The sequence below is a fragment of the Falco punctatus genome (genome assembly GCF_963210335.1).
Source record: "Falco punctatus genome assembly, chromosome: 2".
Classification (NCBI taxonomy): domain Eukaryota; kingdom Metazoa; phylum Chordata; class Aves; order Falconiformes; family Falconidae; genus Falco; species Falco punctatus.
The window spans coordinates 77,377,695-77,404,590 of NC_137581.1; the positions used below are offsets into that span (position 1 = coordinate 77,377,695).

Sequence of the window (26,896 nt, forward strand, 5' to 3'; positions counted from 1 at the left end):
GAAAAAGAAAGTGAAGCCTCCAGGCTGGAGTTTGGATGAGGGTGTATATTAAAACTATATGCATGCACAGTAAAGCTGGAGACATCCAGAATGCATCAGACCAGCAAAGAGCAACTTAAGAAAAAACTGAGTATATTGCACTCGCTGTGTGTTATTGCAGTTGTGCACTGGCTTCCCTGTGCATACGCTACTTATTGTACACATATGCCATTTCGGTAAGGCTTCTAGAAGTTCTGTAGATTAATATTAAAAGTGGTTGTCTGTCACTCAGGTTGTAGACTTAGAAGATAACCAAAGGCAGAAGTAATTTCTGGAAGGTAATGCCTGGATAACAATCACCCCATTTCATCATGGTCAGAAATGAAAATAGTTACTAATAGCTTACGTACTAATCTTTTATCATAAAACTTGGAAGATTACTATACTAAAAATCTTGTTTCAAAGGAAATTGTAATGAGAAAACAAGTTTTGACATCTATCCAAACCCCCTTTCCTTAATTCTCACTTCTGAGGAAGGAGGGAACGCCCTCTTTTGTGGGTGAGTGCTTATACTGCCCTGAGCTCACCCCCCTACTTGGCCCTGTCGATCTATTTCCTTCACTGAAAATAATAATTTTCAAGAGTATGAACAAGTAGCTCATGAGTTCTGTAGCTGGCTGTAATTTGGACAAGGGCAACTAATAGAGTAAGCGTTGGAAGACCCAGTTTCCTTCCCTTGAGGGAGGGATGGTGAAGCAATCAGACAACATCCTAGGGTCTAAGGCACTGGGTTTGCCTTACAGCAAGCTTTCCAGGCCTTTTTTTGTCCTGTGAAGTGGAGGTAGTTGCATTTTCCTGTCTGTCAGGGTGTTACGTGAAAAGAGATCTGGTAAAGATGTCTTTAGCTGGAGAAGAACCTAGTTCCACTGCTGCGTAATCTGGAGTGGTGAGACTCTGGTCCTCCATGTACTGTCAATTTTGTCAGTGCAGGCACATTTCAGGTCCATTTCTGAGCACTGCAAATGCTTCATTAAAACTTTTTAGTTCTCTGTCAAATATTTCCCTGTTTTCTGTTCAGTTTTGTCTTTTATAGGATTCTGTTTTACAGGTGTGAAAAAGGCTGAGAGAACTTTGTTGCCAGAGAACTGATATGGAACTTCCCTGAGCAAAAGACCAGTATTGCCAGGGGAAAACTTGGGAGACACAAGCCATTGTGGTCCAAAGTAGAGCTGTCTGTAATTGTCTAACCTAGGAAGTGCTCAAGTCCAGACTTTTCTCATTTTTCTATGATTCTTCTCAGCTAAGATATATTTATGTCCAAGGCAAAAAGAATATGGTATGTCCTTAGCACTGGTGGCTGGTCTTGTAATTACTGACTTGAACCCGACATATTTCCATTGTGAGCTGACCAATCTTCATTTGCAGTATGAGTAGGTTTTGAGCCTTTTGCTTAAAAATATTCTCTGTTTCTGCCTTCAGGTAGTAAGTGGTACCTTCTCTGTGACATGGTGCAAGTGCATGTTGAAGATTACGCTAAGCCCATTTAAACTCATTTTGCATGCGGCTCAATCAGTGTGTACCACGGAAAAGGAAAGTAAGATTAATGTGATAAGTCATTTTACCAGACATTTGCTTCATTGCTGTGTAAATTCAGACCAGAAACCCCAAGTCCTTGTTTGTTTGGGTCAGCTTGCTTCAAGAGCTATCAAAAACTTGACATGTCCTCTTGACTTCCTTAGAAAAGGTGCCGTTCACTGGGGAAAGAAACCAGACTGTGGCACAAGTTTAAAATAAAAAAAACCCCAGAAAACCAACACCCAAAATGATGGTGAGGAGATAAACGGCAAGCAGAATTGTAGTGTCTGATAATAGAACAAATAATAATGGAAGTGCTCTGAGCTTCTCCATCTCATAGAAAGTTGAGCTGCAATCACCATATTCTTTATTTGAATGAAAAGCAAGCAAACATTATTCTTCATAGAGAAGTGTATGTCTTTTACTCTGTTCCATCATCTGGAAAGCAAAGGGAACAGGATGATTCCTCCCCTATCTGCATAGCTCTGGCTGTGTACAAAGAGATTGAAGCCATCTGCAAAAATGGTTTCTGCTGTTGAGGACATGTTCCATGGGAGCCTGGGGGTCCCAGAGTACAGCAAAACTCTGTTTTAAAGGGCAGAAGTTACCACAATACAAATGAAAGCAGTAACAGTATTTGAGGTGACAAGCGAAAGGTCCTGGATTAGGACCTGCATCCTTACTAGACATTTGGAAAGAGGGTGAGGAACACAATGACAAATCCTGTAAATGACACGGGGTGGTAGACTTGGGCAAAGTTCATGAAAGCTGTGAGAAACTTGAGAGGCACCTCACCAAGCTGGGGAATTCACTGAGCGGCACGCTGCCTGCCATGGGATATCTGCAGCTCAGTGACAAGGTCCAGGAGGAAGGACTTGGAAAGGAGCAAGAAGAAAGGATGAAGCGAATGGAAAAGCTCTCATGGAGAGAAACTGAAAAGGCTCAGGTTGTTTATTTAATGTGAAGGGATAAAAAGCCTGTAAAGGAACTTAAGAACATGCCCTGGTAGAGTGTAGTGAAACCTTCTACTCACCTTTTTATTTGAAAGGTGAAATATCGTGAAATGGTTTTGCTTGAAAAATTGAAATTGAAGTTCAAAGTGACAAAGTCAAAGCTTTTCTATTCTTTGCTCTTCTAAGCTGGTGTAACTCCTTCCCATAACTCTCGTTGGAACCAAGGACTGAAGAGAAAGCATTAGAGAGCGTATAGATAATGCTTAATCAAAACTAGTAACAGATACTGAGGAGTATAAGCACGCTTAGGGGAATTAATCAGTTCTAATTATTGCAAGTTAGGAGAAAACTTCCTTGCTACTTCTTGGTACAAAATGCTGCCCGTGCTGCTTTCTACTGTAGCTACTCAGAAACCTGGGGGCTTGCTGCAGTTGGGGAGAAGATAGTGAAGATCTTTTCTATGACCATGTAAGAGCTTTATCAAAGCCTGCCTGTCCTGCAACCTTCTTCATCACCGAATCCACATGCAGCTTCAGCTGTATTACATAAAAAGCTTCTTGTCCCTTTTTTTGAATGTTGGCCAAACTCACACAGCTGTGACTTCAAGGCGGCATGTGTTAAAATGTGAACAAGGGAGCGAAGGATTTAGGAGGGGTAATAGGAGAACCAGGAAAAAGTAGATCTAAGCATGCACATTTCTACCGACTTGTTTTTCCTCTAGTTTGGAAAGAGAACCCTTACAAGGTAACTCTTCATCATTATCAGAAATAGATTTCAGTCCAACTCAGTGAAAGGGCGTACTTGAAAAACTTTAAGAAATATTTGAATTAAAGTGGGTTCTTAACACATCTGACATGATTTGTTCATGTCTAATTATAGCTGCTGCTCTGTGCGTGCATTTGATTTTTGCAGCGTGGCTTGGAGTAGCTGTTTCGCTTGGCAGCGTGTGTGCTGGCCCACCACCCCCCTCCTCATTCACTGAATTCTGACACTATGTTTAGAAGCACCAGCCACCCAAATCATAATGGGCCTCATATTTTGCATTTAGACTGCAGAAGTTAAAGCCAATTAAAACAAGTGCCTCAGCATCTGATTTTTTTGTTTTGTTTTGTTTTTTTGGTGGTTTTTTTGTTTGTTTGTTTTGTTAAACTTCATTTAAAGATATTCTCTTAAGGGGAATTTTTAATGAAATCTGTTTTGGTATGGTACACTGAAGATATATTTATTTAACAGGCTTATTTTTTTTTTAATCCAGTGCACTTCTCATGCATTTGATGTAATTTCCCCTCCAGTGTTAATTTAGAAGAAGGAGAGAATACTTCTTAAACATTGGTTTGAAGAGGAGGGAAGAAAATGTCTTCAGACACATAACCTCTTCGTTCTCCCAGTAACAGTGGCTGGAGCAGTACCTGCCTCTGGGCACGAGAGGGGAGAGTAAATTCATGTGTGTTCAGCCCCTTTACCAGCTGCGGTGAAGCAACGTTGACCCCTAGTTATTCTTTGCGTGTGTGGGGTGAGGGTTAAAGGCACTAAAATGAATCCTGAAAATCAAGCTCTATACTCAGCTCTCTGTGCCAGCTTTTCAGGGTGGCTTTAGACAAGCTACTTTACTACTTCTGTTTCTGGGTTAAGCACCCTGCAAAAATCTGTAATAATGGAGCTTTTTATAAAAGATTGTTTCAGTCTTGCATCTTTTTGGCTATGATTTCTTCATGCAGTTTGAATAATTTCTCTTATGGGAGCAAACTTACATAGTACATAAGGCAAAATATTATACTTCTCCTGAACGGGTATCTCTGTTCATTCACTCTGGAAACAGAGGAAAGGCACTGTGTAGTTTGTGACTAGTCTCAAGTAAAGAGACAAAGCAAAAGCTTACAGCACTGTGTCTGCTGAAGAAACAAGAAAACCAGTGAAAGTACGCTTGAGTCCAGCAGTTCTGGACTTTGTCTAGGTATAACATGAGCAAAAAACCTCACGAGGCTGAGTTCCTCAGCTTGGGAAAGCTAAAAGGATATTTTGACATTCATTAAGGAATTTAAAAGGCCATTTGTTACAAAGTAGCAAAGGTGAAATTTGTGCTGTATTTCTGGGGGCAGAAAGACAAAAGTGCTAACTCAGTCTGTGATGCTTCAGGAGAAAATGAATCAAGAATGGGAAGACATACACAGCAGATTAGATAAAGTGCAGAGGCTGCAACTGTCAACACAGAAATAACTGAAAGTTAATTTGAGGTAAGAGATATGAAGGATGAACAGCTATTAATAATAATGAGACACTGAAAAAATCCCACAGCCGTTGATGGAAGAAATCTGAGAACGTAATGCTATTAGAAGGATTTGTAAAAATAGTAAGATATGTTTGCAGGGGATGTTTCTCAGTCATATCGGTGGAGTAATGGAATATAAAATGCAAGTTTCTAGAGTGGGTGCATCAGAGGTCCATAAGCAAGTTAGTTTCTGGAGCTAACCAAATCCATGCCAGAGGAAAAACCTTACAGAAATAGCTGAACTGCTGTATCGGATGACTGCAGCGAGACTACATTTGATATGGTATGGAAAGTAGAAACACTTGTACACATCAATCAGGAGTGGAACGTGACAGGAAGAAAGCGGAGTGGATAAAGCTCAAAGAAAGTAAAGAATTTAAGCTAGCCATGAAAAAGAAAGAAAGAAAGAAAACCCCAGTGAAATCAATCTATTCTTCTCATGCAATTATAATTTTCAATGGGTGGGAACTGTTTTTTTCCAGTCGTTGAGTCCGGACAAGAATATGGAGGGGAAAAAATATAGTGCAGGCTCAGCAGAAAAGGTAACGTGCTGGCTGGCTTGTATGATAACAGGTAATGTTTTCCCCATGAAGTACAAGTGAAAGAAGAGCTGTCTGGCTGATAGCTCCCTCTTCTTCACAGTGAAAGTTAAAGAAATGTGTTTGCATGCATTCAGCATCTCTAACCTGATTCAGTTTATAGAAGAAACATTTACCAAAAAAACCCCAAACTCCAAATGACTTTCCTCTCATTTTCAGTATTGATATGAACATAGAGGATGTTGCTATCATAGTTTGTTAACCAGCACTAGCATTTGGCATAGAGTACCAGATGGCACAGAGGCCTTCCTGCATGTCCCTTGGACCTTCAGCTTCCAAGTAACCTGAGTCTTAAGAAATTTAAAGGAAAGCATCGATTTTCATGGATCATGACAAAAACAAGGCATAATAAAAAATCCCTCTATGAAATGGATTATTTCACATATATCTGTATTTGCTTCTGTTTGCTGAGAACGAGGAAAGCCTTGCCAAACCAGCAAGATTTTTTTTTTTTTTTTCCAGTTCCAAATGAAGCAAATCTGCCTGGAAAGATTTCAGCCAGCTCTGCTGATGGCTACTGGTTGTTGCATAAGAGCATCCCTCACTTGGAGGGAGACGTGGCTCCCCTCGCTGACCTCTTGGGCAGCAAATTGCTCCATGCAGGCAGCAGGCTGAGCGTGGCTCTGGAGTAAGACTGGTAACAATAATAATGCCCTGGTTAATGTTCTGTGCGGAGTAAGTGAAACAGCTTTGCAGCCCACCGTGTTAAATGGAATTCAGTTATGTGTCATTTACAAAACCAAATTGTTTTAAGATTATTCCACAGTGTGCTGAGTGGCTTTCATAATGTTCATAGACTCTAATTTGGGAAAGGTATTTGTGCACGCCCATGACCTTAAGCGCACAGCTCTGTGCCTGTGCTTAAAGACAAAATTTCCTAAATTGGTGTCACAATACCTTCAATTCTTACAGAACCCCCCCCCCTGAATTAAAATTAAAATGATCAGAATGTTAGTCTTGTTATTCCTCCAGGCTATTTTAGCAAAACACAAGCAACATTATTTCTGCATGTTACGCTAATGAAACATGCATGTGGTTTGCAGGGTGTAGGCATATAGTTTGTTTGTATAGCAGCAACTTTTCCCTTAGTTTTATGCAAGATTTTTTTTTTGAAGAGTTACATAATTTTTTGCTATCCTTGGTTCTTTTACAGAAGTTATCTAATGTGACATAAAATTTGGCATGAAAGGAGTAATAATCTACTGACATCATATAAAACTGTATCTGAGTGTACTCAGTTCTTTAAAACCAGCAGATAACTGAATCATGGATAGTGCTGTTTCTCTTCTTTGATTCCATAACAAAATAAAATCATAGAACCTGATTTTTAGCTATTCACTAAGTTAAGGAAAAATGAGTATTAGAAGTCAGGTGTGGGAGTTGTGCATTTTAATGATTCAAATTCCCAGGATTGGGTGGGGTTTTTTTGGGTTTTTTTTTTTTTGTTTTTTTTTTTTTTTTTTTTTTTTTCTCCATTCATTTTGGTACATTACCTACTTTTCATGATTTTTATCAAAAATAGTTTGAATCCAATCATTCAATCTGAATGTTCAGTTTAGAGGGGATATAATCCTATCAAGTAGTTTGAAGTCCACTCCCCTGTCATATGGAAAGCAAACATGAACCAAATATTTGCAAAAAGGTGAAAACCAGCTAGAACTTTGGGGAACAGAAGAAACAGGAAAGGTAAAAGGACCTTTTCTTTTGTTCTCTTCCCCTTGCCCTCGGAAGTGTTCCCGTGTCTGATCTCTCCGGCACATTTTTATTCCATCTTCACCTATTTCTCCCTAATCTTTTTTACATTTTATCACAGCATTAGTGATCTTGCCCATCTTCCTCCTCCTGTTCATCTCTTTACTCACTGAGTGCACTGTTCGTAGTCACTGTCATCTTTCTCTTTCCGTGCTGTCCCTTGTCCCACCCTGGCTCTCCCTGGCAGGGATGTGGGGCGGCAGCTTTGCAAGCCAATGTGGGAAGAGCGCTCCATCTGCCTCCAGCCTTTGCGTTGGAGGCACCTTGTGGCCTTTTAAACACCAAATCGCTGTTGCCTCCCACTAGCTTTCTTGCGTGGGATCTCCTAGAGTTCGGCCATCTAGAGGTGCTTCTTCAGCATTTCTACAAGCGTATACCTCAGTCCCTCCAGAATTTGCTGTGGGAGATTATTGGGTCTCTTGGGCCCCTTCTCTTCTCTCTGTCCATCCCCATTTCTGTCCCATCCTGTCTTTAGACAAAAGACTAGCAGCCACCTGTGTGGAAAACTCTGCAATCTACCTCTGTGCTTCGGTCCTGCCTTGTCTGTCCCTAGGGTCAACTTTGCTAAAACTCAGACTTATGGGCCCAAAAATTTAAATAAAATTTAAATTTAAAATGCAATTTTCTATATTATAAATTTAAGTGTAAATTATCAAGTCTTCTCATCTTCCTTGTGTTTCCCTTTTGAATTTGAGAATACCTTTTCATAAATAGTAACAGCTTTAATACATAATAGTAATAGCTTTAATTTTCCTCTTGGTAGCTTCTATTTTTTTTTTGGTGACAATTACAAAAACCTTAATACTTGTTAGTCCACATGTTCACTGATAATGAAGCCTTATCCAACTTGAAAATAATACTGCATCGCTTCTTTTTCTCTTTATATTTATCTGTTGTCTCTAGCTTTATAGTTGAGACTTGTCTACTTAGGACGTCAATCTAAATTAGCTAATAGTATAATTTGAAGTGGATTAGTTTGATTGCACAGAATCAGTTTATGGCACTCAAAATGTAAATGGCTTTAATTTGATTCAGTCTATTCCACTCTCCAAATAATGATCGAACAAGGTTGAGTTAGAGTTAATTCTTATGGGCTTTTCAGAATAAGCAAATTCTAAAGAACTTGAGCAATGAGAAGCAGAAATTTGCCTTGGGATGTGGTGCAATGGGTGGCCGGGATTTAGTATAGCAAAATGGCTGATGAGGCAAGGGATGGGGTACAGAATGGAAAGCCGAGTTCTCCCTGAGAGAACTGAGTTCTGGTAAATTAAAATTCGCTTAAGTATAAAGCACATTTAAAGAAATATCTGTTCATTTGAAATCTGATTTTAGTACATTATGTGACAATCTAGTGTTGCAACATTTAGGGAAAGTATAAAGGAAAATACACTTCGATATAATGTGAGAAAGTGCTACCTGTAACAGTTGAAAAGCAATTTCAAAATGTCTTAGAGATGGAGATCGTTACCCACCAAAACTCATTATTTAAAATTTTGTATGTACAATTTATTAGCTGTTTTTCCCGTTTAAATCAAAGCATAACTCCATAGACATATGAGCTGTAGAAAATATCTTTATCCTATTGTCCTATAACCTAACGAAGCATTATTAAATTTCAAGTGTCCTAGTAGCAATAATGAAGCTCTTCCTAGGACAGTGCTTGGAGGCTGATCTTTCATAGCCATCTTGCCAATTTAGGAGCACAGGACTGACTAAAAGTATTATATCTTTTAAAATATTATGCCTGTTAAGATAATCTCATATTTTTTAACCTTTTTAAAGACTGAAGTTTGTAATATTGGATAATTTAAAAAGCACCAATGGAAAGAGGTTGTATCTCATCTACTAGAAGGTAATTTTAGTGTTGTACGTGAGACTGACACTTTTTTTTGTCCCTTTCTTTCTCCCTTTCTGCTTTTCTTTCAGCAAATAATCAGTGTTTATGTGAAATGGTCTAACCCTGTAATGGTTAACGGTGCAGAGCTATGTTTATAGAAGAAATGTGACCTGGCAGCACAATACACAAACCTCATCAGTTTTGACCGCATGTAGATTCCTAACAGATGATTTCTGTGACCAGATATCCTGTTTTCGGGCTAATGTTGGTGCATATTCCTGTAGTGCCATAAAAGCAGTGACTGATGTACGCCTACATGTGTTGCAGCAGCTTTGAACTGGCTAGTTCAAGTCCCAGCAAGGTGCCCACAGCAACAAACCCTTGGAGACCTCTGGAGCCATGCAGCCTGTGTTCAAGCCACGTGCACCGCTAGCATTTGCAGGACAGATGACAGTGAGTTTGCAGGCAACCTGGACATGATAAGTCAGATAACATTTTGCTAATTTTATGATAAAACAACTGCCAGATCAACCAAGAGTGAAATGCAACATACCGACGAGGAATGTAGCTTGCCTTTGGCTGAGGTGGGTAGACCGTAAGTCAATGAAAGTTGTGTCCCACTTCTAGACCTGAGGCTGCAATGAGGTTCTTGTTCACCCACACCTGCTGCAGCATCCATCATTTCTCAAAATGTGGAGCCTTGTAGGTACCCCACCTGTGGGTGAACGTAGGCTCACAGAGCCACTTGTTGGTCTGTGGTATGGGAAGAAATCCAGCTCCAGTCATACTCATGCCAAGTTTAATTAATACTGCAATGAATCAAAATCCAGTGAAAAATTGTTTTCAAAACACATGTGTGAATTTTTCCCCTGGGACCTGGAATTGTGTAAGAAATTCTCTGGAAAATCAAAGATCTAAAAAAAGGAGCCTGAACTCTAGGCTATGAACTAAGGAAATCAGATTTTCACTCTCAGCTCTCACCTATAGCCATCCCTCCTGCTAATAGCACACTGGCGTTTCAGTGGGTTAAGCGTAATCAAATTAAATCAAGACAGTGTCCAAAGCTGTTTATTGTTCCAGAGGAAAGGATTTATTTATTAATATCCCTAATTTTCCTAGAACAGCACTTTCATATATATTTTATTTAGAAATTCAGTTCTCTAAATACCCGATTTTCTTGTGCTTTCTTCATAAATATGCTTTCACCCTTACTCATTCACAGATGTTTTGAAATTATTTCTAGGGAAAGACAAAAGCATGCAAAGGTAGGTTAATAACAAAATGATTGTTTTTGCTTACCTGCCTTGTATCTTCTCTTATCTGACAGAATAATGATACATAGACACTGCTATGACACCAAGTAGGTAACTGCATCTTCCACAAAAGTTTTTTTTCTGATTCCTGCTTATTTACTGGCTAAGATGATTTGTGTATGTGCATGTGCAGTTTTACTAATTTCATCAAAAACTTAGATGTCAGTATTTTAGGATAGATACAATTTCCTAATTTGCTAACCTAATGGTGTTAATATTCAGCTTCTGAGATTTATGCAGAAATACAGACAAAAGGTATTTGATATCTGACTACATCATTATTTCTTACTCTACTGGGAATGATATAGCAGACTTCAGGCTTTGAAAAATTTGGAATTTGTGACTACTGATAAACTCAAAATCTTAATTCATGTTTATCTGAAGTAGTTGCTTTAATTTCTGTTTGTCCCTTTGCTGGATTATGGATTAAATGCAAGAAAAGATGGTAGTAATTGCCTCTCAGACTCTGACTCTAGCCTTTAGTGATATTAAAATATGATACAACTTACAGGGAACTTAAAATACTGACCCAGACATTTAAGATACTGTCATTTGTTTAGCAGTTAAATTACTCAACATTTTGATATTCAAAATTAACTTTCATAGTGAATTTTTGCAAAATGACCATATAAACAACAGAAAAGTGATTTTAGGTGGCTTTTTTTTTTTGTGTCAAGTGGCCCTTGTTGATCCGTACCACGAAGATTTTGGGGCACATAATTTTAAAGATGTTTGCCTTTGTCCTCACTGCACCCATGTGAGGTTCATTCTGTGGCACATGGAAAATGCTGAGGAGGGCAGTGCTGAGGGCTTGTTACCAGCTGGCCGCCTGCAGCACAGATGACCGGAGGGCCAGCAGTCTGAGAGGAAAATGTTCCTTGTTTTAAGGGCTCTATCCAGGGCTTCCAAGAAAAGTGTAGATTATTTGCTACTACATACATGAATTGTCAAAACCCACCCCTTTTGTTCCTTTTCCCCTTGTTTCCTTTTTTCCTTGTTTCCTTTATTCTTTTTCCTTTTCCCTTTTTTCTTCTTTTTCCCTTCCCCCCTTTTTTCTTTTTCTCCTGTTTTTCCTTTTTTCTTTCTTTTCTCGCCCCCTCCCCCCTTTTTCCTTCCCCCCCCCTTTTTTTGTCCTGCAATGGAATTTTTCCACTGTGGGACAGCCACAATGCAGGAAAAAAGCAGCCAGTGTTTCTTTGGTGTTTCAGATGCGACTCGGAGTGGGCGTTGCTGGAACACTCCAGCATTTCCATCCCCATGCTCATGTAACCCTTCCCCCTTCTCCTGCTGCTCACAGGCTGTCAGCTTTGATCATTTTTTTAATTATTCATTTTTAAATGGCTATCCACTCACTCCAGGTAAACCAGGACAGACTATATTGCCTTTCAGTCTTTAGAGGTACAGCTCCAGTTTCAGCCAGTGCCTTGAGAGAGTCTTTGTATCTCACTGTGAATTTTATAGTAGATTTGACCAGAATTTTTCAACTTAGACCCAATATTATTTTTTTCCTTTTTTCCTGGATACTTCTTCAGAGATTGCAACAAGCTGACTGATAATTTGTAACCTGGTGGGTAGAAACTGCCAGGGGAGGAAGAAGATCTGCCTTGAGATTTTGCAGCTCTGTATTTAAGATGATCTAAGATTAAAAATTCTTTTATGAGTCAGTTATGGCAGGAAGTTGAGCCTACAATTCCCAGATCCCAGGTGGGTCCTTGATATTTTGGTCCAAAGCCTTCACAAGTCCATTTTTGTGAAAATGTACAGAATATCATATTGGGAAGTGTTTAATTTTAGCTGTAACCAGAGTAATGGAAATGACTGACTCATATTGTAAGGGTGAGCTTCGTGGCAGAATTCTTCAGCACTAGATACCTCCAGCAGTGTGTTTTATTAAAAAAAGTATTAATACCTATTCATTTTTATAGTAGGTAAACAGACTTTAATTTGCTGGTATGAATTTGTTCATTGCAAAGATGAGCAAATATGTATTTTTCAACCTCCTTCAAGAAAGTCTCCAGCTGAACAAAACATTTTGTTCTAATATCAAAATACTTCATTACTTTATTGTGGAAATGTGAAGGGAAAAAAATCTGTGAATGGATTATTTCCTTATGATTTATAAAGTAACAAATTTTAATTTTTGTGATTTTTTTCTCTGAAGCAGTTAGCTATATTAATCTTGTTCTAATTATCAGTACAAATCCACAGATTACTCAATAATTAATAGCTGAAGACCTAAAATAAATTATTTCTTTACAGAACTGGAATTACTTTTGAAAGGTCATATTTTCATGGCCATGCAGTTTTTTAGCAAATTAGAGTGTTTGTTGACATGAAGAGAGAACAAACACTGTCATTTATAGAGAAAAAAAATTGTTATCTAAAGTTATTAAATAAAGCCACATCTTTGCCAATTTCCAGGAAAATTTCTGTGTTGAAAAATGAAAAAAGAAAATTTCTTTTTCTGTTTCTGTTCTGCTGTTTCTTCTCTGGGAAATGAGGCTAAGCAGAACCTTAACTCCCTTTATATGCATTAGTTATCATATTAGATGATCTTGTGATTTTTCTTGAAGTTGATTTTGAATTTGTGCCTCTAAAGGGATAAAAGCTTTTCTACACTCATTACTGTAGGTACTAACTAGCATACAGCTAGTTCCTTCCTTGTTATGTAGATGGTGGCAAAACCCCCTAAAGATGGGGTCTTGAAAAGGGACAATGTTTTTTGTGCATTGAACATTTTCCTCTTTCTTTTGAATTCAAGAAGTTTAATACCAATGCCATCTCTTGTTGGTATTACTTGAATGCATTTCACAAGGGGGGAGAAGTGCTGAATGGGGTTTAAGTGATTAATTTTCTCCCTTGTCTCTTCTCATTATACAGATTTGATTTTGATGATTTGGCTAGCCAACATTTTTAAGCAATAGTTTTCATCACACTGTGCTTTAATATATTTATTAACAGTAATTCTGTGCATGTCAAAGAAATGGTACTTGTGTATAAAAAGTAAAAAATGGCCAGTAGCTTGGCTTAGCTTTGAACTCTTGATACCCGTGGCAATGCCTGTTGGCCAACATTGTTGGGTTTCATCTGTGGACTTTGCACTTGGTTTTTTTTCTTCCTTTCTTTTTTTCAGGGATCTTTTGTATTTGCTATGAACCATTTTGCCTTTTGATTAGAAAGTGCATTATCTTGTCTTCCCATGTTTTAAGTACTGAGTTTATTAGAAATGAGGATTGCTGTTTTTCTCTGCTAAGTGATGTCTTCCATTTTTTCCTGCAGAAGCTATGTGTGCCTAAAACCTACTGCAGCACGTGTGGTTTCTTTAGGACTTTAGGATGTATTTGGTGTGGATGGCATTTCAGTGAAGTGGAGACCTCTCCTGGCTCCATCACCTCCCAGGGAGCCTAAAAGCAGGAGCAAAAGGCAGCACAAAGTTCTTACATAGTCATCTGAACAGATGGTCTCTCTTCACAGAAATGCCTCCTGATTCCTCTTGATGTTGGTAAGAGCTGGTAAATGTTCAGCCTTTCTGAAAATGACAAGCAGAGATTTAGGAGGTTAGCTCTAGCATCCCATCTATCTAAACCAAAAATGTTGCCGTGAAAAGGAAATAATTCTATCACCATCTGAACAAGATTCATTATAATGACTTCAAAGTGTAGCAGTTTGGGTTCCCCACCACCAATCTTACTGGTATTTTCAGATTAGAGATTTCTCGTTAAGTTATCATAACCTTTTTTTTAGAGAAGGTCCTTTTTATTTAGAGTTTAATTTGATTAGAGTTACATTCTTGGGAAGATTTCTTAGGCATCTAAAGAGCTCTGCTAGTGGTGCGGTGCTCCAGCTCTGTTTCCTCAGCTCAGCAGAAGGTTGTGTACGAAGTGCTGTGTGCGTGAGCTGTATCGAACACTATACGTTGCATTGCCATCCTTTCTGAGCTAGAATGGTGCCATCCCAAGCACCACATCACACATCCTTTGGGATGGATATTTCAGTGAGAAATTTGGGTCCTCTCGGTCACGATGATGGGGAAGCAGGCAGTGAGGGTGGCTGCGAGGATTGGTGCTCATGTGCCAGGCAACCTCCTTTCCTGAGCTGGAAGAAGTCCAGAGGACTCCAGTCCAACAGACTGTGAAAAACATGTGGAGGAAAGTATGGTGGGGTAACAGTTCTCCACCAGTTCTTCCAGTTCAAACCTTCCAGAAAAGAGTGCAATTGACTGCCTATAATCATTTGAGGGAAACCAACTCTATGGCTTGGAAGAGTGGCTGATACAGACTTCAGAGCAAGCTGGTAGCAGGATGGTGCCTGTAGCTTCCAGAGGACTGTCCATGAGCTGCAGCTGTGAGTTTGGAGCTGCTGCCTTTGATATAAAACAAAACAACAAAAAAAAAAAGTGGGGAGGGCTCTCCCCAGTCCTGCCCTCTGAGAAAAAAATCTTCAAAGCAGCTGGTATTATTTGAAACTCTTCAGTTTTTATTCTGTGTGGATGACACACAAGTTAGGGAGGATGAGGAAAGAACTGTGGTTTATACTTGTGAATTTTCTTGGAATAGAAAACAGATTTCACACTTGAGATGAAATAGCAAGATACACAGTTCTCTTTAAAACACTGTCTTAGTTATGACGTCTGTGTGCTGTCTGTGTGAAACTGTGTTACAGCATCACTACCCAGGCAATAAATGGGAGAATGGCAAGTGGTAAAACAAGTACACCATTACACTGAGGTTGCCACTAGCTTATGATTTCTGGAAATCTAGAGGATTTGAAAAAATGGAAATTGGTAGAAGTAAGCTTGAACTAAATGCACAAAATGAAGCATGCCCTGGAATGTCTAACAGCACCCCTCCTTCCTCCAAAAAGCCAAATCCTAGAAGTTTAAAATTCACTCAGGATGGATAAAAGATCATCAGTTAATATGAATAATAAATAACAGCTTTCAGGTCTTGTCTTTAAGAATGATTTACAACATGAAACCCAAATTTATGCTTGCTTTCCAAGCACCTCTTTCCAGACAGCAAGTTTACCAGCTGAAGGAACAAGAGTGAAAGAGAACCCAACTGTTGTTCTTGTTTTATTATGTGTGATTTACAGCCTAAAAAGTGTCTGAGTAAGGCAACATGCCTTGTTAAGGAGGCTGGTATTCTGATAAGAAAGGTGTTTTGATGGACAGAGAATACCATTATGGTGAAAAGTTTTTGTTTCACAGTCAGAAGCTCTGGTGGTAGCAGCTAAGGGAAATGTGCTGCCCAAGGTGCCTGACCTGAGGTTGCTATATAGACAAATTTTGTTTTCAGTGTTGAGCCTCTAATTCACATCCACATTAAATAACTGGAGGAAGGAGTATAAATTCACCACCTGCTTAAATTAAATTAATTAAATAAAAAGACAGGAGGCCCAGATACGCCTTCCTCCCACCAGCCGGGATTCTGGCATAACTCCGTGCACTCTCAGGGCTGCACGCTGCCGTACCCATCTCACAGCCAAGCGGGAGTGAGGTAAAATGGCTTCCCTCCACCTCAGGGCAAGGCTGGGCTGGTGGGTGGTGGCCAGGGCACATCAGACCCAGGCCTCGCGGGATTTGACCCCCTAGGAGACATGGTAGCTGGTTGCACTCAGAAACATAGGCCAGGGCCGTGGCACTGCCCCTCTGCAGACAGCAGCTGGCTGCCGGCCATGCTGGCTTTGGAGGTGAGAAACTGGAGCACCACGCCTTTCCCAGCCTGAGGTCTGCCATTTAGCCAGGGAGCACCCTGGTCTATACGGTGGAGGCTGTTATGGACCCAGGGAATGAAGAATTTTCCGTTCTTCTGTTAAAAACACAGGATTTAAAGTTTCTTTGGGATGGCGGGAGAATTCGAGAGGCAGGCAGCCTTTGGCATAGGGGCTGAAGTTCTGCTGTTGCTGTTATGGCAGGCCTAGTTTCCTGAAAGAAGCGGGATGCAGCTTTGAGCCTCCCTGGGCTGAAGAGGGCACTGAATCCAGACCTTCCCTCTCCTAAGTAGGCCAATACTGTGCAGCTGAGCAAAATGGAAACTTCTGTGCTGTGGCTGAAAAGAGAAGAGTGATTTCTTCCCTGGTTTTGAAAGGCCTGATTTTCCCCTTTAACTCCAGCAGAGGAACATGGGCAACCCCAGATCTGGGCACCTCTGTGCGCCGGAGTTAAAGCCAGACCCTGCCTTGAAGTTAACTTCAAACCAGGCATCAAGTGTTTTCCTCTTGTGTTTGCCAGTGCCTTGTCCCACCTGGTTTGCCCCAGCTGCCTTCTGAGGACCCTCGTTTGTCACGCCACCTCCTTCCTCCACCTTGCAAGGGATGTGCAGTCCCCTGACTCAGGGCTGTGCAGTCCTCACCGCATACGGTGCAGGTGCCTGCACGCTTGCAGCAAGGACCTTCACAGAAGCAGACATTCAACTTTGAGCACAGAAGTTAAATTTGTTGGGATGGCTCACATCAATGCTGATGACTATGGTTTTGTAGGACAAAGATCTAGATCATAACAGCTATACACATCTAAGAGAACATTTGCATTTCTGCATGTTTATTTTGAAATAATTTCTGAAATTCATTTTAATGCTGGTAAGATGGTATTTATTGCTAAACGATAAGCCTGAGTATTTGCCGAAGGTTAAATTCTCGCCCAGTATAAATTTGTGTTGCTTTGTTTAAAGCAGTATGTCTGTGTCTGTTATGAACACCTGACAGATCTGGTTTGGAAACTTGGGTGGAGGAGAAACAATTAGTGTGTTATTAAAAAAAAGAAGAAAGGAAAAAAGTGAGAAGGAGCAAAAGAGGACTGTGCAAGGCTGTGCATGAAGTCTGTACAAAGCACCTCTGCAGCATTTGTGTTCATTGGACATGGAACTGAGAGCTGCAGCAGATTACTGAGAGCTCACATGTATCTCTGGAAATCCTTTTGCTCCTGGAAATCACAAGATCCTCTAAGAAAAGGACATCAAGATATATTAGTGAAGTATATAGAGACGTAATGGGTCTTGTTTAATGATGTAGTCAGTTATATTGAAGTGTGGCATTATTCATGTTCCTTTAATGTGATTTGCCAAAAATATTCCTATAGGGCACTGATATTTCACAGTATAATTTTTAGGATTAGGAGATGAAGTTCCCAGGTTATTTACTGTTAATGAAAACACCACGCAGTATATACGGCTTGAAAATCCATTGTTAATTAACAGCATTCAATTCTTAATTGTCTTTTTACCAGTTCAGTTGAAATCATTGACACAAAATACATTGTTAAACTGCTTAATCAATCATTGTAGAAAAATAGAGGTGTTTGATAGGGACATTCTAGTACAAAGTTTACGTGAAGCTTCCCCAATGAAAGCTCTGGAGGCTTCTATTGTTTTTAAAGCTTATGTTACAAAAATGAGATTTCATAAACTTTACAGTCCATACTACATTAATACCAAAGACGATAAAATACAGGGGGAGAGAGAGAAAGAGATGAACACACACACCTTAAGCTTTAAGTGCCCTATTCACAAAAATATAGCTTACACATGCGCATGCCCCAGTGGCGGAAAGTCTATTTTTTTGTGCTAAAGGACACAAAAAAGGTTTAATAAGGGCCCTGAGCTGCTGTTCTAATTAACACAAACTTTTGTTAAACTGCAGCAATGAATTCTAGAGTGGCCCAGTAAATTACAAGAGCAAAAAGCAGGTTTATCCTCAGAGGAATGCTTTGCTTTCAGCTCATGCACCTTTCGCTAGGACTGACACGTGCGGGCGGCTCGTCGCTACCGATGCCATGCTGCCCCTGGCTCCTCTGCTGTAAGGCTTCTGTCCTCCAGCGGAGCTGTGGAGCCACCCTTCCTTGAAAATGCTCAGTACCCTTCATGGGTAACCTGATGGGTGGGTTGTGATGGATGAACTGGAGCACTGGGCAGCTGCTGATGCTGGGGCAGAAGAACGAGCTTTGAAAGATCTGCAGCCAAATGAGCGCTATCTTACAGAAGTTAAGTGTTAAGTAACCTTTACCAAGTTGGCAGAATCGGCTATCCTAGGTGAAGGGAACAAAAATCCATATTCTGCACCGTTCCTTACATCATGCTGCTTTGTGAAAGCCTTTTAGGGAAAATGTTTAGAGCTGAAACAAAAAACATCTTTCTGTTCAGCCTGATCTACCAGTCCCTGGTGTGCAGCCCTTTCCCCACCCTACTCTGCCTGCCTCAGCAGGAATCACAGCTGGGCGACCTGCAGAAACCCCCACTGATTAGCCACACTGTGAAAATTATCAAGGGGCAACTGTTTCAGCCAAAAAAATGGAAAATAGGTGTGAATTCAATGTGAAAGCTATATCACAGTGCAAATTTTCCACCTGCCCACTAAGTATCTCCTGAGGTTATTTTTTTTTCTCTTCTATTTTAATGTAAATGTTTCTGTACAAAATAGTTTCAGATTCTCTTCAGTGTATTCTTTCTTTCCAGAGCAGGCAGGTATCAAAAAACAAAATTAAGGCTGCAGCTTCTTCTCCTTCGCTGACAGAAATGCAGTTCTTGATGGGCCTGAGCGACAGCCCAGCAAAAGCAATGCTTTTTTCAACAGGTAGTATTTTATGCATGTTGGGCTTGACTGAGCGGTCCTTAGCCCTGCACAATGCCACACCATCTGAGCAGCCCCTTACAGAGCATGTCCATGGAACTGTGACACATCAACTCCCCCTACTCACGTGAATGTTGCTATGTAAGGTACGCAAATTATCACTGCCTCGTTTATTTTAAAGTTGTCAGGTCAGAATGTACAGGATTTACACTGATTTACAACAGCCGAGGAGCTAACCTATGGTGAAGAAAATCATGAGGGAACCACTCTCCTGAGCACGGGTGGCAGGAACCATGTGTTTATCTGAGGAACCCTGCTGAAGGATGTACCCAGGGATGTTGCACCACCCGTGACTCTGCAGGACTGGCCAAGCACTGGTGCTGTCAACAATTGAATTTCATTTATTATGGGTTCAGATGAAATCCAGCTGTTTCTTTCCCAGCTGAGTAGCTAAAATCTGCTTGCTAAGGTGCGACATCAGGTTTCCAATGGCTTGTGCTGTTTGTATACAAACTACTACGCTGAAATCCCATGGTTTGGCTGGGGAGAAGGGAGAAGTTTCCCTAGATATTGCACATAAAGGATAATACCTCCACATGAAACATGCTCGCTATATTAAGAGTATAAAGGAAATTCTGGTTTGCCACAGCCTAAATTTTAGGTTGAACTGCCAAAAAAATAACCAGGAATGGTTTGCCTTATTTGTAAACATTTTCACAGTATATCAGTAATTATGTTACAATTTATCTACCCTGCCCTCTCCCAGACTTATGGCTTTTTAGAGTCATTGAAACGATCTGTTTGGCAAACAGTGAGGTACTCTAAATAGCTGCCAGTCTGGTACACTGAAGAAAACGTCATGCACTAGAAGAGCCATAGATATAGGGGGGGAAATAATCAGTATTACACTCCAAATATTTGAAGAGAAATGCCTACTTGATGGGTAGTTAGTTTTTGCATCCCGATATTTCTAGAACTCTGTTTCTAAACCTACATTAATTACACGTCTGTGTACATTATTTAGAAGTTCTTTACTACAGTACTTTTGTACATGCGGTATTTATTACTAAATGTAAAGAGAAAATAATTACATAAGGCATATGTACAGTATCGTGTTGGATTGCAGATCCCTCTGCTCACCTTCATCTTAAAGCTGCAAGGCCCATTTCATAGAGGCGTGTCACCCAGTTCGTGAAACTGTCCTGAAACACATAAAAACTGGAGCCAAGGCCCATTACTTCGATGAACATTAATTAGTCTTTCCTTCTAAATCCTTTATATATATACCCATTGCTTTTGTTTGTTTGTTGGTTTGTTTTGTTGTTGTTGTTGTGTTTGGGATTTTTTAATGTGCATAAACCTGGAGGTCTGAACTTGGAGAGGTGCCGAGAAGGCCAGCAGTCATTACCAGGGTGGGGATAGAGATTCCACCATTGATAATGGGTATTGCAGCTTTAACCCACGCCTTTGCTTAGTCTGTGAATCTCTTGAGTTTAAATTGGGCAGGTAGATATTTTGCATCTTGAGTATTTATTTTCCCAGAATTAAGAATAACACAGAAGGAAAAAAAAAAAAAAAAAAAAAAAAAAAAAGGTGTGCTGGAGAAAGAAAAGGGGAGCAAAGAGAGAGAAGATAAAGGAGGTGGTCTGGCCCTTATGCCCCCAGTGGTTCTACACTTTGGACTCATTCTCCAAGTTGGCCACATCACCGTTTCTTTCATTTTGGTCTTCTTGATTCTTTTCTTCCTCTTCAGTTTCCAGCTCAGCATGCTGGTCCAGCTTGCTGGAAACCGACCATGTTAGGGGCAGTTCTGCTCGGCTGGCCATCTCTGCCAGCTCTTTGGCACTGTAAACTGGTGTGTTGGTCTCATACGTTTCATGAAAACTGTTGTAGTCAACTTCATAAAATCCATCCTCCAGAGTGAGGACAGGGGTGAAACGGTAACCCCACAGGATCTCACTCGTAATGTATGAACTTCGAGCTTGGCAGGTCATTCCTGTAACAGAGAAGGAAGATTTGCTGTAGTAAGGATCCACTGCTTTCCCAATTCCTTAATTATTTTTTCATATATGAAGACAAATATATGTAAAAAGGCACATGCCAGAAAAGAATTAGGTTTGACATCATATGAGGTTGGGCTTAGAAAGCAATTTTATGGTGTGTAACCTCTTTGACATCCTTTCCTTCTGTGCATATACATAATAACAAGTAGTGGGTCTGTGAGCAAAGATTAAAATTTCTTAAATGCTTCCTGTATTGCATCAACAAGTAACTCACCTGCTGGCAAGTCTCAGATGGCTTATTGAGAGCCTATGGGACTAGCACCATGCCATCCTTTGGTTCCCTGGTGTGTAACGAACCTACGCTACCACATTCAGCACTTGCCCAGGTTAAGTAACGTACACAAAACTTTTTCTCTGCTGGAGTCGACCCCTGAGCCTGTGATCCATAGGTTGACTTGGCTCCCCTAAAGGCTGGAGCCACCTTTCAGTTACGCTGCTTTGAGGTTAGGGCTGGTGGCCAACACACAAACGTCAGCAAAACTCCTGAAGGACAGGAGTGTGCAGTGTTGAATCCAGATAGCTGGGACTAACTTCTTTGTTACCTTCCCTTCATGGGTCTGCTGAACTTCACTCTGGGAGTTGCTATAGGGCAAAGAGATCTGTAAGATACTATATTTTGTTAAAAGGCATGGAGACAGGCAGTTGTTCCGAGCTCAAAGTAGTCCGGAGTATCCTCTGGGTGAAGAAACATTTGGCTATGGCAGGGACCTGTGACTTGGAGAACCTGCCCCATCTCAGACAGACAACCCAGGGAAGTACTGCAATAAAATATTAATGCTCAGAAGTGGAAGAGGGAACCCGGATGATGAGGAAAAATGTCAGGAGAAGTGAATTTAAGAGACAAAACCATATTGCTAAAAAATGGAAATATATGGAGAGGATGTGATAATGTTCCTTTAATTATTTGCACATTATTAGCTATATATTACTAGGCAAACTTCAGCTGAACAGTATACGTTGAATACTTAGTAAACACAGTAACATACCCCCCTGGACAAACCTGCCACACATCAGTTATTTAGAAGGTAATCATAAGCAATTAAAAAGAATATTTAATTTTGGGCGCACAAATGGCTGTCTGTAGAAATGCACATTGTTTCTCTGCACTGCTGGCATCGTATTAGGTCACATGGAGAGTCTCAGGAAGAGCAAACATTGGTAGCTTTATTTTTTTCAGGGCTGTGCAAACTGCTCCAGGTAATTCTGCCCTCATTCTCTCGAGCCTCCTCTCCGAGCTCAGGTGGCTTGCTTCTGATGGGTGAAAACTGCTGTTTCTTGCTACTCTGTATTTTTCACTTACAACATTAGGTTTAGAAAGACATTTACCAGCTGTTACCACACTGTGGTACTTCAGCCCTTCTGCAGTGTTTCCCTCCACTTACTGCAGCGCCTCAGACCCTGCAGAGCAGTGACTGTCAGGGAAAGCTTTAGCATGAAAACTGCTGCACCATACCTACCTGCTACAGCCAGGCAGAAATGCGACCGTCCTGCTGTGCTTACTGATCTTAATTTCTCTTTCCTTATGCCTAACAGAAATACTCAAGCCTTCATTTTTCTCGGTGTTGCAGGACAAGACATATTTGCATTTCAATTCTCAAATAACGCACAAATGGAAATATAAAGATCTTACCATTTTTCTGTTCACTTCACAGTTGGGAAGGGTGGAAGGACACGACACGAGACCATATGACAAAATCATCTCTTGTGAGATTTCCTGTGTGATTTTTAGTCTAAAGGAGATCTTCTTTCCCACAAAATGACAGAGGGAGAAGAACCCGGCAGCTCACAGAACACTATACGTGTGAGAAACGTACCAGTTGTGCAGCAGCTTCCCCAAAGGGTCATTTGTGGTTTTTTCCAGCGCTCCTCTGGGCAGACCCAGGAGTGTGGGTGCAGTATTTGATAGGATCTCTCTGCCCTGGGAGGGGGGCATCACCAGGCTGGGGGCAGAGAGGGGTGGCAGCAACCAGTGTTGGTCACGATGTCTCTCCTGCCATCTCGGGCACCTCTCTGGGCTGGTCTCGTACCAGCTCCTTTGCTGCTCCTCGGCGGTGTGCCGAGACCAGTGACCCCTGGAAAGGTTTCCCCAAAGGAGTGTGCTGTTCCTTAGACTCATGTGTTTCTAATCCCTTTCCCTGCTACTGAAATTCAACTTAGACGTGAATGGGAAGTTTCAAGTTTTCATTATAAGGGCAATGAAATTAAAAAAATAATATTGAAGACTCTTTGAAACACTATTACCTTCCTGTGCTCAGACTAAGTACTCAGTGATCCTGCTGCTTTGGTTAGGAAAAATTTGCTTAACTTGTGGGAAAGAGGGGGGCAATTTTGTGCAGAAGTCAAGAGAGTTAATTGGATTACATTAGAGCTAGGGCTCATTAAAAACAAACACTCATCTGAAATTTTGACCTGTCAATTTTTAATTTAGTCTCCCATTGAGCAACGCTTTAATACCTGTTTCTTTTCCGCAGTAGTCAAAATACTTCCAGAGCTAGAACGGAAGAGTTAGGATTTTTCAAACAAGTAAGTTGAAATCAAGAAAAAGACTACCTAGTGAGGGACGTGTGTATGAGAGAGACCTTATTAAGTTCTCTAAAAGTTGAGAAAGCTAATACAGAAAAAAATTGTAAGTGGATTAGAGGGTTTCCAGATTAAAATGTGCAACAGTTGTGGAGACCCTTGCAGTGATTGCCAGTGCACCTGCATTTCTTCATGGTGTGGCTTTACCAGCCTCTACCTGTGCTGGTTCAGGGGTCCTTCAACTCTGCAGTCACCAGAGCTTCTGGACTGGTTTTTTTTGCATTTAAGCCCTTATCATATATTACCATCTAATTTACATGTGTTGCATTATACTCCATGGTTTTAATTGTTCTTTAAAAGGTATTGTGACTTTTATCATTTGCTGCAAGTTCTGAGCATGCTCTGGGTTGACAGGGGAGGCTGTGTCTTGAGTAAGGACATTTTAGATTTTAGGTTTCCAAGTATTGTGTCATTTATTCAGTAATTATGTGGTTTATGTGTAGCCATAGATCTGTTGCACAATGGCTTTAAAAATGATGGTGGTTTGACATTTTGACTAGTGTCTCATTTTAATTGGACCTCTTCAGGGTAGATGAGAGCTGGGGAGCCTTTGGAGCTACTTAGCTCAGCGTTAGTTGGACTTTTTCAAAATAAGCTGGGAAATTAAGAGACCCAAATAATTCATTCTACATTAATTAAAACTATAACTGGAAGGAACGGTCTATTTGAGACCATTTGAAAACCTTGAGGCTGGGCTCTCAGGCCCTGCTGTGATGGGCATTGAGTGAAGCTGGGGCAGCGGGTGGTGACAGAGGAGCATTCCTGCTGGGCTGGGCAGCCACTTGCCCCTGCACGTCCCAGTATGGAGGCTCCGCAGCTCCCTGCACCATCTGTCCCTGCTGCCCAGCACGGGGGAATGGCAGTGGCAGGATTAGGTTGCAGTGCAGTGGGCTTGCGCTTGCACCTGTTCACCTCGCTGCACACTGTATTTTAAACGTGCCATAAGCTGATGAAACCTCTGATGGTTGCCCTTAACTGCTGTCTCACTCCTTTAAACTCAAAGCATTTTTAATGAGCAGTAATGAGCCTTTGTATATGTTGCAGCTTTCTGTTAGGTCTTAATGACAGCATTTCAGTCTGTTTGTTTTATGTTTGCACAGGCTGGGGAATCACAACCGAGTGTTGTGCAAATACATGATTGCTGGGCAAGTTACCCAAGTAGTAAAATTAATTGCCACCTTACTTCATTGTGGGTTTTTTTATTATGTTTGATGTTCTGTTAGAGCTTTGTGGGCTGTAACCAGCATCATAAGAGTTGCCACTTCTCTGTGAAAGACACACATCATGGTGGATACTGTTCCTATAGCTCCTGGGTCAGACCTATTCAAGGTGAGTTGCAAGCTGAATTTTGGTCCTTATTATATCAGAGGAGACAAACTAAATTATGGGGATTGGGTGAAGGAGACTTTTTTTTAGGTAGCCAAGCTAATGCAGCAACATTTTTATTGTTTTGCTTTCAAATAGGGACAAAAAAAGTCCTGCTGACAGTGCTGGGATTAGTTCTGTGTATCTGAAATCAGCAATTAGTTATGACTAGTTATGACAACCAGTGTAAATAAAACTTTAATTTATCTTCTAAATGTTTATTATTCCAGTTCAACAGGTGAGGAGCTGTACAGAGACTTGAGCAATGCTGGAGAGTGACGAGTGGCTTGTGAGCAGGAGCCAGCCTGCTAAGCCACTTTCTGTCTGCATTGGATTTGACACACAGCTGGGCTCTCGCCACAAGGTACCTGTGCTGGGGTGGGAATGCTGTAGAGGGCTTGGTCACATCTGTGACATTGTGTCCTGTTTGCTTCAACAAGAACTGGGGACCATGCTCTGGCTCCTGGTAACACGTGGGCTGCTCCTCTCCAGAGCACAGGCTGCAGTGGCTCCGTCTGCCTGACTGGCAGCATGGACACTGTTTCAGTGTACCCCATCAGCAATTTTCCTTGCAGCTAGAATGAAAGGTTTTATCAAGCTTAATCTTTGCACCATGCAGTCTAAGAAAATGACAGAATAATTCCCCTAAGCTGCTGCTGATACGCGGGTAAGGTTACAACCCCAACTTTGACTGATTAGAATTAATAACAAAGTTGACGCCACCTCCAGATTCGTTACTCTTGAAAAGTTGCCCTGTGCAGTTATTTTGAGGCTACAGTTTGTTCATGCTGTCTACTGCTATTTGGCTTATGCTTTCACTGTCTTGCAGTGCTACGAGGGTTTGGTGTGGTGACCCAGAGTGACTTGATGCATTTCCCCCCAGTGCACTTAATTTAAGATTTTATGGTAGCTTACACAATAATATGTTGTGTCATGCACTCTTACCATATATTATTTCACTTTGTGATGGGAGCCATCAAAAATAAAATGCTATAAAAAAGTCAGGGGGAAAAGGGGACTTCAGAATCAGGGAATCAAATATGTTTGGACCAAAATACAGTAATATGCAGCTCTAGGTCAGCCTACTGCAGATTACACATAGCAACAGCCTCATTCAGCTTTTGTTTTACTTGAGCTGGTCTTTGTTACAGCAGGACGTTTTATTTTGAAATTCCACTCCTGTGATAAAAAAAGGACTCTAAATGAAATGAAGGGAGCAAGAATTATGGCCCATTACTGACTGCATCTCTTCGGCTGACAGCCACAATGTCAGGCCGATTTTGAGGTTCAGCAATTTCCTGCTGGCACTTAGCAGAACAAGGCAGACGTTTGGCTGCACAAAATCGAATGGGATATCCCATAAGAGCAACCCATTTCCAGTCACTGCATGGGAAGTTTGCTTCACAGTTCAGCCTGGAGTAAGACCTTAGCAGCAGAGGACTCAAGTGTGCACAGAAATCAGTGGTGTCCCCATTTCTGGGGTGAGAGGAGTTTCGCTCGTGTACAGGAGGTACAGAATTTGGTTGGTGGTCTCCAGCTGAGAGCTGAGACTTCCGTTTGCTCATGCGATGCTCCTATTATATTGCTTTTACCCTGTCTTTATTCATAGCATCCTTAGCTGAGGTTTTGATCTCCTTCATCAGAAGGTTCATTTGTATCGTGAGAACGTTTTAAAAACAAGCCCAGACATGTAGAAAATTCTCTGCCCCTTGAGATGAATTCCTACAGCCTCTGTGTCAGTGCTCATGATGAAACTATTTTGCTGTAGGAATTATGAAGAAGAGGGAGGTGCTGACCCGTAGCATTAGAGCTGACTTGTACCTTGCCTAGGGCAACGGTGAGAAGATGGGAGAATTTTACTTAAACAATGTGATAATAGCACTAATATTGAGGTAATTAGCTGAATGTGCACCTAATGTCTGAAACTCCAGTGTAGTGCTTAAAAAAGCTTACAGTGACTTTCTTGTTTTGTGGCTGAGCATTGCTCCTCTGCTCCTTAGTGCTACAAGGCAGAGAGATGGTCTCTGCCCGGATGACCTTTTGGTC

The 26,896-nt window shown here is 40.9% G+C and overlaps 1 protein-coding gene across 6 annotated transcripts in view; it reads right to left on the minus strand.

Moving 5' to 3' along the window:
* Positions 1-6,823: 6,823 nt before the first annotated feature.
* The window catches only part of KCNJ6 (potassium inwardly rectifying channel subfamily J member 6), a 192,532-nt gene continuing 172,459 nt past the window's right edge, over positions 6,824-26,896 (minus strand). For all 6 annotated transcript variants that reach the window (XM_080376612.1, XM_080376616.1, XM_080376615.1 and 3 more), the window contains one exon: positions 6,824-20,838. In XM_080376612.1, the coding sequence (XP_080232738.1) occupies positions 20,513-20,838 (326 nt within the window). In that variant the 3' untranslated portion in view covers positions 6,824-20,512. The remainder of the gene's footprint in view (positions 20,839-26,896) is intronic.